This window comes from Mesitornis unicolor, unplaced genomic scaffold (assembly GCF_000695765.1).
Source record: "Mesitornis unicolor isolate BGI_N332 unplaced genomic scaffold, ASM69576v1 scaffold36285, whole genome shotgun sequence".
Classification (NCBI taxonomy): Eukaryota; Metazoa; Chordata; class Aves; order Mesitornithiformes; family Mesitornithidae; genus Mesitornis; species Mesitornis unicolor.
In genome coordinates this window covers 1-12,187 of record NW_010186807.1, presented here as the reverse complement: position 1 = coordinate 12,187, position 12,187 = coordinate 1, and the positions used below count along the sequence as shown (strand labels likewise).

At 55.0% G+C, this 12,187-nt stretch overlaps 1 protein-coding gene across 1 annotated transcript in view; it reads right to left on the bottom strand.

Annotated features, from left to right (window-relative positions):
* Window positions 1-1,067, bottom strand: part of LZTS1 (leucine zipper, putative tumor suppressor 1) — a gene marked incomplete at its 5' end in the record, with an annotated part of 4,543 nt that extends 3,476 nt beyond the window's left edge. Inside the window, one exon of the mRNA XM_010185250.1 lies at window positions 966-1,067. Coding sequence (XP_010183552.1) covers window positions 966-1,067 — 102 coding nt within the window. The remainder of the gene's footprint in view (window positions 1-965) is intronic.
* Between the last annotated feature and the right edge of the window lie 11,120 nt (window positions 1,068-12,187).

The window sequence follows — 12,187 nt, the reverse complement described above, 5'->3', positions numbered from 1 at the left end:
CGCTGCGATCATAGCAAAGACCTCGCTGCACCCCGGAGCTGCGAGCCTGGGGGAGGCAAAGAGAGGAGGGTGAGAAGGGACGTGGTAGTGGGGTGTGATGCTGCGTCCGCGGTCTGGGCATCGTTATGGTGATACGAGTGTGTAAATACATTTGGTGTTTGGGTAAAAGTTGGCGTCGGCATTTAAAGGGCTTGTGCAAAGGGGTTTGTGCATGTTTCTCTGTGTGTTGGGTTGGGGGTATGTGCAATGAGTTGGTCAGTCCTTGGTGTGTGCAAAGGGAGAGGGATGCTGGCTGAGGCTGGTACCCCACCATGGTACCCATCCCAGCATCCCCTCATGGCACAGCTCCCAGCTGCATCCTGCCCCATACCCAGGGGCTCAGCAGGACCACCCAGATGAGCCCTGGAGTGTTATGAGACACAGGAGACCCTAAAAATAAGAAGAGGAGGAAGAAATTTGCAGTTTAGGTGCCAAATAGGTGCTGATTTCAATGAGCTCCCGTGCCACGCAGGATGGAGCCCATCTCCTGACAGCCGCACTCGGCACCGCGAGCTGCAGCCACAACCTCTCCTGTCGCTCCCTGATTCCTCTCCAATTCCCAGTGCTCCTCTTAACCTACCTGAAAAGGGATGCTGCGAGGCTTAATTACACTTAATGTCTGTGCAGCACTTATGGAGACGAGAGGTGTTGTTATGTGTGCGTGAAGAATTGTGATTGCGGTTCAGAGGTATGCGGGGCCGTGCATTAATTCTCTTTGCTATGGGGTTAAAGAAGAAAAAATCCCGGCTCCTGGTGGCCTCTGTGACGCTTGGCTCCCCATGTCAGGGCTTTAATGGAGATGCACCTTCGATCTGGGTAATTAAAGGGTGAGAAGGGGGAAGAGCTGCTCATAGGCTGAAGTCAGTGCATAATCAAATGAGCTAAATCCTGCTTGCACAGGATGAGGAGATCAGAAATGTTTCAGTCAAAAAGCTCAAAGCTCCCACTCCCAGCAGTGGTGATGCTGCGTGGTCCTGGTCTCCTCCAGAGCTCCCCTGCACCCTGTTCCCATTGCCCAAATGGGCATCCTGGGGGTAAAATATCATCTGAATTAAACAAATATCATCCATGGGAGAGTGCTTGGGGTCGGGTGATGGAGAATGCAGGCGCAATGTGCCAGGGCATCCTCACTGCTTCATCCTCAAGGTCTACAGAGACTTATTCCTATCTTTTTCCTATGTCCTACCTTACATTCGCTCTGGTACAGGCTCCTCTGCATCCTGAACAAGATACCACAAACTTGTGCTCATCCCTCCGCTTTATTTACTTTCCTTTACTCTGTGCCCGGAGGACCCAGATTGATTAAGTGTCAAAGAAAAGTCCCAGAAAGACAGACTATTCGCTTTAATCCCTAAATCCATTTTGGGGAGATTAAGAGAAGTAAGTAAGAATCAAGGTCTGAACTGCTGCCTGGATGCTGATACGCTAAAAGTGATCGATGACTTTGGCTCCATTCATTTTTACGGGGTAAGAGGCATAATGTGCGTGGAGGGGGAGGAATCGCTGCAGGGAATGGGATAATTGGCACAGGAGGCAGCTCCGGCACCGCGTTTTGTGTCTGTGTGTGTGCAGAAAAGGCAGTGTCACCGCAGCAAAGCTGCCAACCGCAGCGACAGCATCCCCAGGGCAGTGCTAAACATGTGCGAGCGAGCTGGGAGGGTGAAAAGCAGCCGCTTTATTTCCCTACCCCTATGGCAGGGGCGTTGGGGAGCTTCAATGCCTTGAAACGCGGAGCATCGCGGGGTGCATGGACCTGGTGCTCGCTGCACCTGTGGCACAGGGGTAGATCTACCCCTTTGGATAGGTGCACCCGTGGTTTTTTGGGTGCTTGCAGAAGATGGGAGAAACGTGGGGAGGCAGAGCTGGGACTTTCCAGCCTCTTGGCAGGAGGCGTTTCCATCAGTCCCAGCCCTCCCACGCGTGCCTCAGAGGGTTGGGCACGTCTTTTTCTTCTCCTTCCCTCTTTCCGTGTAAAAATGAGCACTTTGAAAGCCGTGGAGGAGTTGGCATTCGTGCACGGCCTTAGCAGAAAGGGAGAGGCAGCCAGGAGTGCACCAAGTGAGCAAAGAGCTCCAGCATCCCCAAAAGTGGGGACCAGACTCATCCCCCTGTCCTTGTTCGGCCCCTGTGGTGCACGCTTGCGTCTTCCCCTGCGTCAGATCTAGCGATAGAGAGCCAGATCGGTTTGCTGAGCCAAACAAAACCTCGTCATTATGTACATACAGAGACATGTGTGTGTATATGTATATGTATATTTTAAGGGGGTTTTTTGCATGCTTGGCAACAGCAGCAGTTAAATTAAGTTAGACAGGGTGGGGAAAAAATACAAATATAAGGGATACTGAGAGTGCAGGGTCTGAAAATGTCCTGGCAGTGGTGGGTGCTGGCATGGGAGATGAGGGGGTGCTGGAGATGGGGTGTGAGGCACCATGCTACGTGCACGGGCTGTAGGTGCGAGCAGGGATAAGGGTGTAGCTGTATTGGGGATGGTATTTGTGGGGTGCCTGGTCCCCGCTGTGGGTCTGCGCATCCCTGCCAGTGTGCGATGGCAATGCCCCCGTACCAGCGCGTCTCTGTCCCCAAAGCCAAACGCAGCAGGTCCCAGGCTCTCAATGCTGAATGTGATTACTCTGAGAGGCGGCGTGCCCCGTCACTCACCAATTAACGGGGACAGAAAGCCAGAAAGGACACGAGCCTTTCCCTCTCGCTCCGCCGCCTCCGCCAAATGAGCCCCTCAAAGCTCTTTTGTTGGCGCCGTGGCGGGGAGGGGGCCGGGGGGGGACGGCACGAGCCCCGCGCCGGTCGGACCCCCGGGGTGATGCTGTGCCCCTGCTGCAGTCTGGCTCTGTGACCCTTTGTGGGACTTCAAGGGGCTGTTAACAAAACCCATTGAGTGGTGAATTGGGAGGCACAGGGGTCTGGTGGTGATCACCCCAATAAAAAAACCCACAGGATCAGGACGTATGGATGCACCCACTCTTATTTTTGCAGAAACCAAAGGGGAAAACAAAATGAATGGCATCTCACAGTGATTGCAGTCGTGCCTACCCTGCCATCGTACGTGGGAGAGCGACTCTCCTTTCTGAACGGGCCGCAGGAATTTAATCTTATCTCCCTTTCTTTGAAGCCTTTCCCTCTTCCTTGCAACATTTTCGCGGGCGGTTGCTGTCTCGCTGCCTTCCCCAGGCGGGACATCTCAAAAAGAGCCTTCCTTCCCTTCCAGGCTCCGCGGCGTTACTCTCTCCCTGCCGATCCTGTTCTTCTCCCCTCGGCATGCGAAAGCTTCCTTCTCCCCTACGCTCTCTCGCCCACTCTTTTTCCCCTCTTCAATTTATTATTCATCGCTTCTGTGCAGATGCACCCACACATTTGGGTGTTTGTTGGGAGATGCGGAGATAACACAGAAGCAGCAGCAGCTGCCAAGAGCCTGGATCCTGGAGCAGGCTCCTTCCTCTTCCCCTCGATTGGGTGCCAGGGGACGTGCCCCTGTTTTACGCAGTGATTTGGGTCTCTGAGACACCAGGAATGTGGCCCTGGGGGAAAATTTCACCATTTGTGTGGTGAAAAGCCACGCTCATGCTACCTGGAAGATTTGATTTAGGTTTTAATGAAGAGAATTGCTTCAGCCAAAACTTGGAGCGCAGCAATCCCACTGAGCTGGGATCTGCAATTAAAACCGGGTTCTGATTTCCAGACCCTCCAAACCCTAACGAACACCAGGCCGATGAGCTGGACCGGGGCTGCCTGAGCCTGTCCATGTCCCCAGCTGGAGCCAGGCTTTCCAAAACCTGCTCATTTCAGTCTCTTAACGAAATGGCAGCAATAGGGCTCGGAGAGCCCCATCAGCAGAGCCGACCTTGCCCCCACCTCGTAATCTTCCCCCTCATCACATTAATGGGGACGAATTCAAACGCCGCCCCGGCAGACGCCGTCCTCGGTGCTCAATTGTGGCTCGGTGCCGGCGCAGGGCCCCACGACAAGGCTTTCATTCACTGCAGCTCATTGTGCCCCGCTCATTCATTGACATTCATTGGGATCATTTTGATCGGAGGCCGGGGAGTGAATTGAGTCCCGGGCTCCACAAAGCGCGCACCATGTGTTCTGCGCTGATTTGCCATTAGCGAAGGGGGACACTCCAGATGAAGAATAACCAGCCTCAATTACACGTTACAGCCGCTCTAATAGCCCAGGAGTCCATCGCACTTCATGTTATTCCAATGAACACTACGAGAATTCACACCCCCCCCGCCCGGCAGCGGCTTTGGCAGGGATTCGGGTGGGCTCTGCGCCAGCGCAGCACTCGCAGACCCCGCTGCGTCTCTGCCAGTGTCCCCGGGCAGCTGGGGACCGACGGCTGCTGCAGCCCCTGCGGGTGAAGGTGCGAGTGCTCAAGAGGAAAAAAGCAACAAAAAAAATCCCTTTTGCAGCTTTTTTGAAGCCCATCAGCAGCACCAAGCGCTGCCTCTTTGCAATGCAGGAAAGCAGCTCAGGTCAAGGTCGCTTATGCCCCCTCTTTCCTCCTGACAGCTCGGCTGAAAAAGCCAAAAAAATCAATGCTGAATTCAGCATTGGCTTTGGAAAGAGCTTGAAGGAGCTGCGTGCACCCCTCTTCCATCCATCGAGCAATCAAAGCACTGATCCTGACCAGGGAAGAGTCAACAAGTGGCTTTAATGGGAGAGCAAGGCAAAATCGTCCCTGTGACGATGCAGGCGGCGCCGAGGCATTGGCTTGAGCTGCGTTTGGGGAAGCCAGCGCTAGAATAAGAGGAATTTCTCAAATTAAGAGTGAATCATATTGGCAGAGTGAGCTTTGGAGGGTATCAGCTCAACACTCGCTGTGCTGCGCCTACTTCTACGCTGCCTGGTCCTTAATTCCTCTTTGTGGGGACACAGCAGCGTTTTCCTGAGCGGGGAATGGCTCCTGTCCCTGCCCGGGGACGATTGCTCAACCCACAGAAAATTGGTGAAGGTCAGCAAAGTCCCGTGGCTTTCAGCGTCCGCGTTCCTGCAGAGCCTCGTGCTTTCTCTCCAGCAAATGCTTAGTGGACATTCAGCCCGCGCACAAACAGCACCAGCGAAGGTGCGGGATAAAAAAAGGGATGTATTTGTCTTTCTGTCTCACCCCAGAGGGACTTAGAAGTGAGCTTAACCTGCTCCCAGACATGGGACAGAGTCATTCCAAGACTGGGAAGCGCCTCACATCCTGACCCGTGACATGAGGCTGTTTACAGAGCCAGCCCCTGTTTTCTGAGCGCAGAGGGATTGCTGGTGCCGAAACGCCTCGGCTCTCCCCCGCACAGCTGCGGTTTATATCAAACAGCTCCGTGTGCAGCAAAGCCAAACAGCGCTGTCGGGAGCCGGGCATGAGATGGTCCTGGCCTCCCTCCTCCTGTCCCTGTGCCCTGTCTGGCCTTGGAGGGGAGGTCATTCCTAAATGATGCCTTGCCCTGGCTGGATACAAGCACAGCAAGAGCAGGGCATTGTGGGAATATCCCAGGACTGCTCTGGGAGCATCATCCTCCCTGGTATTCCCACCTTGGCTTGATCTATGGCTCTTTATGCTCCTGATGCCATATATTTCTGCAAGTCCTACCCGTGACATCCCCAGTTCTCCACTCAGACCACAGCCCAAATGCTTTCTCACTCTGATTTAGGTTCAACGCAACTCCAGGTCCCAACCGCACGTGATGATGCCCACCTGTGCCACCCAGAAACACCCGGACCTCCCCATGGCTTCGTCCCGCTCCCGCCGGCAGCCTCGCAGCTCACAAATTTCAGAGCTCATCAGTGATTCAACACCCGAGCACAGCACCCACACGAGTCGCATCAGCCCTGCTCCCGGTACAAAGGAAATGCCTGTATAAGACACAGTTAAATATTCCTGGGGTGGAGAGAAAGCTCTTTTCAGCTCGCTTAATTCCTCAGAGCATCTGGCTTTTCCTACTAATGAGCAACTAATACTGCAATTAAAGCCCTGCTAATTGGAAACGCAGAAATGCTCTGGTTCCTGCTTTTGTCTTTTTGGCAGGTTTGAGGCCGTGGCGGGCACACCTGAATGGAGGGGACGGCCACCACCTCTCGATGGGTGAATTCCACCCCTATGGTGACAGGAACCATCGTTTTCTATGGGAAACAGCCAGGTCAGCACCAAACCATTGCCATGCCAGGGCACCACACAAGTTTTGGGGAGGGGTTTTTGCAGCCCAGGGATGTTGTTGAGGAGAGCACCCCATTCCCAAGCAGGACCTGGCATGGCAGCTCATCCCCGCAAGGCTCAGAGGTGCGAAACGACCGCTCCTTCCCCCGCAGGAGGGCGATGGGGCCCTCGCTCCCCCGCCACGGGTTAAGTTATTTTGGGAACTGTCTGGGGCTGGCAGCTGGTGCCGGGGTGGGTGACAGCTGAGCACGGCTTTCACTTGGGCTCTGCGAGGCCCCTTCTCGCGCATCTATTTCCGACCCTGTAAAACACAATCTGCCGGGGTGCGAGCACGGTGGGGGGCAGCCAGAAAGGATGGTTACAAGGGACCGGCTTGCCCGAGGCAGCTCAGCGGCTCCGTGCATCTCACAGGTGGTCCCAGCACAGTCGGGAAGCTGCAGAGATGCTGTCCTTCCATCCTGCATCCCTGCGGCGAGGTCTGCACCCCGCTCAGCAGCCAGGCCAGTGAGGTTTGGTGTCCTACACATCCCCCCTGAGCTTTCTCTGGGGCCTAATTGATGGAAAGGGTTTGTCTGTCCAGCTAAAAATAGCGAGAACTTCGTGTAACTCAAGCTGAGCCCGAAATACTTTTCCTCCCAGCTTTCCGCTGTGCACGTGTCCTCCTCCATCCCCTAATTATGGATAAAGCTGCAATGAGGGACACTGAGCCCGTTTCCCCAGGTTAGGACAAGTTGGTAGCATCAAGGGTTCCTTTCTTTCTCACCAACCACCGGGAAATGCCTGGACCAAGGCTCTTTCTGCTGCAGAGCTCGCCCAGGAGCGCGCAGGGGAGCAGCATCGTCTTGGTGCAGAGGGAAAATTTAGAAGTGGAGCTGCAGGCTGCCATGGAGACAGGGCTCTGTTTGCAATCTCCTCGCCTTTTATTGTCTCTCCTCCTCTCCCAAACGGTGGAAAAGCAGCCAGGAGCATGGCCTGCATTGCCTCCTGTGCTCCTGCCCATCCCAGCATCTGTGGGTGTCATGGACGTGCTTAGGAGGCTGAGCTGGGGCTCATCTCTGGTCCTTCACCTCCTCAAGCCTTTTGGCACCTCTATCTGGGCATCATGAAGTAAATCTGTGCTGCTCTGAGCAGCCAGAGGCTGAGGTAGGGCTGGATCTCCTGGGACGTGCTCCTAAAGTCAGAGGCTGGAAACTGGGAAGCTTTGGCTGCTTCTCTAAGAAACAGGAGAGGGAATAACCGACCCTGGCTGAAAACCCTCAACCTCTGTCCTTAGCTGTAACCTGTGGGTATCAGAGGAAGGGTTTCTCTGGAGTAGGACCTAAAGATCCTCCAGCAAAGGAAACTTCTCCATGTCAAGCCCACGCCTGGCTTCACAGCACCCCATCTCCAAAACTAAGCTGTGCATCATTTCGGTGCTGTCCTGCCTTGTTTGTGGCACCGGTTACGCTGTGCTTTGGCTAAATGCTGGGTATTTTTGTACCCTGCGTGATGCTCAGCCAAGTGGGAGCTGAGAAAAGGCAACTTCTGTGTGCTGACGAGGAGCCAACCTCAGTCCTTGCTGGGAAAAGCATCTGCTGCGCTGCCGCTGCCTTCCCATCCCTCAGCTCCCTCTCTTGCTTTCCAGAGCCTGACATGCCCCCATCCCTGCTCTGCTCAACCCAGTTTCAATGCAGCAGCCACAGAAGCCAAAAAAAAGAGACAAATTCAGTTCTCACTTCCTATTTTCCTCCTCCTCCTCCTCTTCTTTTTCAAACTTGGCCCGTTGCAAAAACCACCCCTTTAATGCCTGGCTGCCAAATGGAGCAATTCTCTCAAAAAGAGAAACGTACATCAAAGTTGCAAGGAATATTCAATTAACCTTTAAGGGAGAGCACCCACAACTGGCTTACAGAGACGTCATTTAACTGTTTAGAAAAATAAACCCAACCACTTGCATTTCGGGGGAGCACGTTTGGCTGAGACAGTTCCAGCTTTTGCTGCTGGAACCACTCATGTCTCATTAAAAGAAAATTAAATACCTAAACACTCCTCCCAGCTTGCATTTTGAGCTAGAACCTGTAACAGCGCTTTCTCTGCAATAGAGATGCCTGGTACTCCAAAAGCCAGAGGCTCGGGAGCTGAGGTCCTTGAAGAAATGATGAAAAATCCTCTTATTCCAAGGAGGAGAGCAGTCAGCTTTCCCAGAGGCCTTTCACTGCTGGAGATCGCATTTTAGCTCAGAAGGAAACTTTGTGTGTGAGGAAGAGGACGGTCCAAGGGTCAGCATCCACTCCTGCAGCTCTGGAGTCATCCCAGCCCTGCTTGAGCAACGCAGTGTCCTCCTTCCCCACATTTTCCTCTCCAAATCCAGGTGATGGCCACGTGTGCATGCAGCCGGGGCTCCCAGGGACCATTTGTTGAGCTCAAGGGGCGGCTTTTCTTAATGTCAGCAACCACAAAACCCCCGTAGTGGCAAACAATCTGGGTAGGAAAGGCTTTGTGACCTGCGTGCCAAATCTTTGCACATTCCCTGCTATTTTTAACTAATTCCTCATGGCAACCATCCACTCAGGTCCTGCTTGCTCCCAGCCGCACGCATTCACTGCTGCTCACCCCAACCTGGGGACCACGCTCTCTGCATCCCTGCCTGCATTCTTGCCTGCATCCCACCTGCATCCCTGCCTGTATCCCACCTGCATCCCTACCTCCATCCCTACCTGCATTCCACCCGCATCCCTGCCCGCATCCCTGCCCGCATCCCTGCCCGTATCCCTGCCCGCAACCCTGCCTGCATCCCTGCCTGCATCCCTGCCTGCATCCCACCTGCATCCCTGCCTGCATCCCTGCCTGCATCCCACCTGCATCCCTGCCCACATCCCTGCCCACATCCCTGCCTGCATCCCTACCTGCATCCCTACCTGCATCTCTGCCTGCATCCCTGCCTGCATCCCTGCCTGCATTCCACCTGCACCCCTGCCTGCATTCCACCTGCATCCCTACCTGCATCCCTGCCTGCATTCCACCTGCATCCCTGCCTGCATTCCACCTGCATCCCTACCTGCATCCCTGCCTGCCTCCCTGCCCACAGCTCATAGTCCTTGTCCACAGAGGGGCTTTCTGCAGCCTTATACCTACAGCTCTCCTGCAAAACACCGTGACAGCAAACCCAATGGAAGTCAGTAAACATATAACATCAAATAAATTAGCTGCAGGTGAGGGGGGGGGATTTTAAGATTTCCCAAGGGAAATAAATATTTATAAAGTTAGAGGGATGAGGGAAAAAAAAGCCCCCAACTTTTCTGTCAGTGCCCAGGCTTTTCTAAGGTCTGGAGGATTAAAGCCCCACACCTTGGGGTGCAGGGCATGGGCAGTGGTGCCCAAAGAAAGCCTGTCCAGCTCCGTTATAGGGCAGTACATGGCCACGGTCCTGTCTCTGCCAGTCTGTGCCACTTTGAGGTCTGTGCTGCTTTGAGGAGCAATTTTAGCAGCAGTTTCCTGTAATGGCTGTGCAGTGCTACTATCTTTTCACACTTATCCACGCAGCACCTTGCACCGCCAAGCTCTGCTGGGATGGCTGTGGGTGACAGTGTCCCATGAAGCAACCTTGGCTCTCGCTGTCAGAGATAAGGACAGGGTTTTGGATGGTCCCAAGGAAAGCAGATGTGCCCTCAGCCTTGATATTGACCGAGTTTTGCTCCCTCTTAAGCTGAGAGCGGCTGCTCGGTGGCTGCCCACCCCCCTGCATGCCACAGATGCCTCACCTGAGCATGACTGTACCTGCCTGCAGCAACACAGAGGCTTCCAAAGAGGGGAAAAACAGCAATTTAGGGCAAAGATAGCGTCAGAGCAGCAGCTCTGTCTCTGCCTGACCCCAGCATCTGCAAGGGCTTTGCTTTCCCCTTTCTCTGCCTAAGCTGGACAGGGGTGGGGGTCTGCCCCTGCCTCCTCGGCACAGCAAGCCCGGCCTGGAAGCCCCTACGCCTGCTTTGATGGCTCGCAGGGCAGCTGGCTTTTCTTGAAATCTCATTTTCTTGCCTGAGTTTCACATTAATTTGCCTCCCACCCCTCCGCAGCGCTGCCTGCCAGGGAAGAGTGACTAAGGGGTGGGTGGGGAAAAAAAACCCGACCAATTTAGCAGCCTGAGGTGACAAGAGGAGGGGGTCACCTGGGGAGCAGGAGGGACACGGGCACAGCTGGGGGCTCCAAGGGTGACACTGCAGCCCCTCGAGGGTGTTCATGTCACGGGGCCGTGGCTGGAGGCCTGGCAAGGAGCTGAGAGCATCCCCCTGAGTGCACTTTTGCAGCTGCCATTAATTGCCCCCGCCGCTGATTGCACCAATGAGTTTGCACGTAAGATGCTTTGTCCCGTTGATTAATGGCCCCCGTTATTAATTGCATGGGTGATACCGCAGAATGGCTAACGGGGGGGCTCAGGAGGTGCGAGCCAGGACACGGAAGAGCTCGGGGATGCGGTGTGTGACGGTGCATGGCTGTGACCAGGGCTGGCGTGGGAGGCTGGGGCCAGGCGAGGAGCAGCCGGGCAGGCTCTGCCCTGGTGGTGATTTCAAGGGGAGGTTAATCAGCGGCTGGAGTGATGGTACCAGCACACGCAGTGGAGACTGGTGAGGACTTTGTATTTCCTGCTCATATTCCTCTTGCCGCAGCCTTCAGCGAGGCAAAAAAAGCTCTCGGGAGGAATTTGGACAATCCATGGGAAGCGCTGCAGAAACGCAAGCCTGCTCGGGAAAATGGGTCAGGTATTGGTCCCTCTGCGGTGAGCACACCCAGTCACACATGTAAGGAGTTCACAGGCCTCAGCTCACTTGTGAATCCAGGAGAAATAGAGAGAAACCCCCCAGCACTGCTCTGCTGGGGCTGCTCAGGGCTTGGCACTGCTGACCCCAGGGCCGAGGGGATGGCAGCAGAAGGGGACAGTGGACAACCAAATGCAAATTCCCTGGGGAGAAAGGGGTTTCTAGCAGGGATGCAGTGACACCACCACCGCAGCTGGGATCGAGGTGTGTGGGCACAGCTCTGAGGGGGATTTAGGGCTGGAGGGGTCTGGATGGGAACAGCCAGGGCTTCTTCACAGCTGGGCCAACTTCTGTGTGTGAGTCCCTCCTGCCACTCCACTGGGAACCGGTACCCGGTGGCCAAATACTCCTGAACTGGGAGGAAAAGTGAGGTGCTTGCTGCAGAGCCTGAGCAGGCATCCAGCCCCCTGGGAGACGGGAAGGTGCAAACTCGGCAGCCGAGCAAAGAAGGGAGCCTGAGACCCGGCTCCGTGCTTGCTCCCACGGGAGTCGGCAGCCGCTGGGCTGCACAGATTTGGCACCGAGAGCGGGGTGAGAAGTGACAGCCACAGCCACGGCACCGCGCCAGCGCTGCTTTTAAAGGCAAAGAGGTTAATCCCTGGCTTTTCAGGACCTTTCCAGAGCTGTGCATGCTCCGGTCAGACGTGACCTCCCCACCACGCATTAACCTGCGTGCAGAAATAGGCACAGATCCCGAAGATCTGCGGCACGCAAGTAGGCACAGATCCCGAGGAAAACACCACCAGGAAAAGGTGGAAATACTGCCTGACCACGCGTCTGCGCACCCAAGGAAAGGTTAAAACGCTTCCAGCGCTACCTGGCTGCACACTCACACGCTACGATGCCCGCATCAAGGTACGAGCAGGATTTGCACGCAAAGGTACCCGGTGCCCACGCAAGCTCCGCGCCCACTGATCCTCTTCCACCCCCGCTGCCCGTCCCACCGCACGCACACGGGCGCTACCGGCAAATAATTTCTCCCAAGGGCAAGCAGCCCCGTTCCCGGGGATGGCTCAGCGCTGGTGACACCAAACCCAAGGCATCCGCTCCTGTTTTTTCTCTTCCCGGAGAGTTTGGGGATTGTGCAAAGCAGGAGCAGTCTGAGCCAAGGTGCTGAACATGCAGAATTTTCTCGTTGCCTTGAAAAGAAGTTTTCCAGACTTCAGAGGGAAGTGGGAAAAAAAAAAAGAAAGAAAGG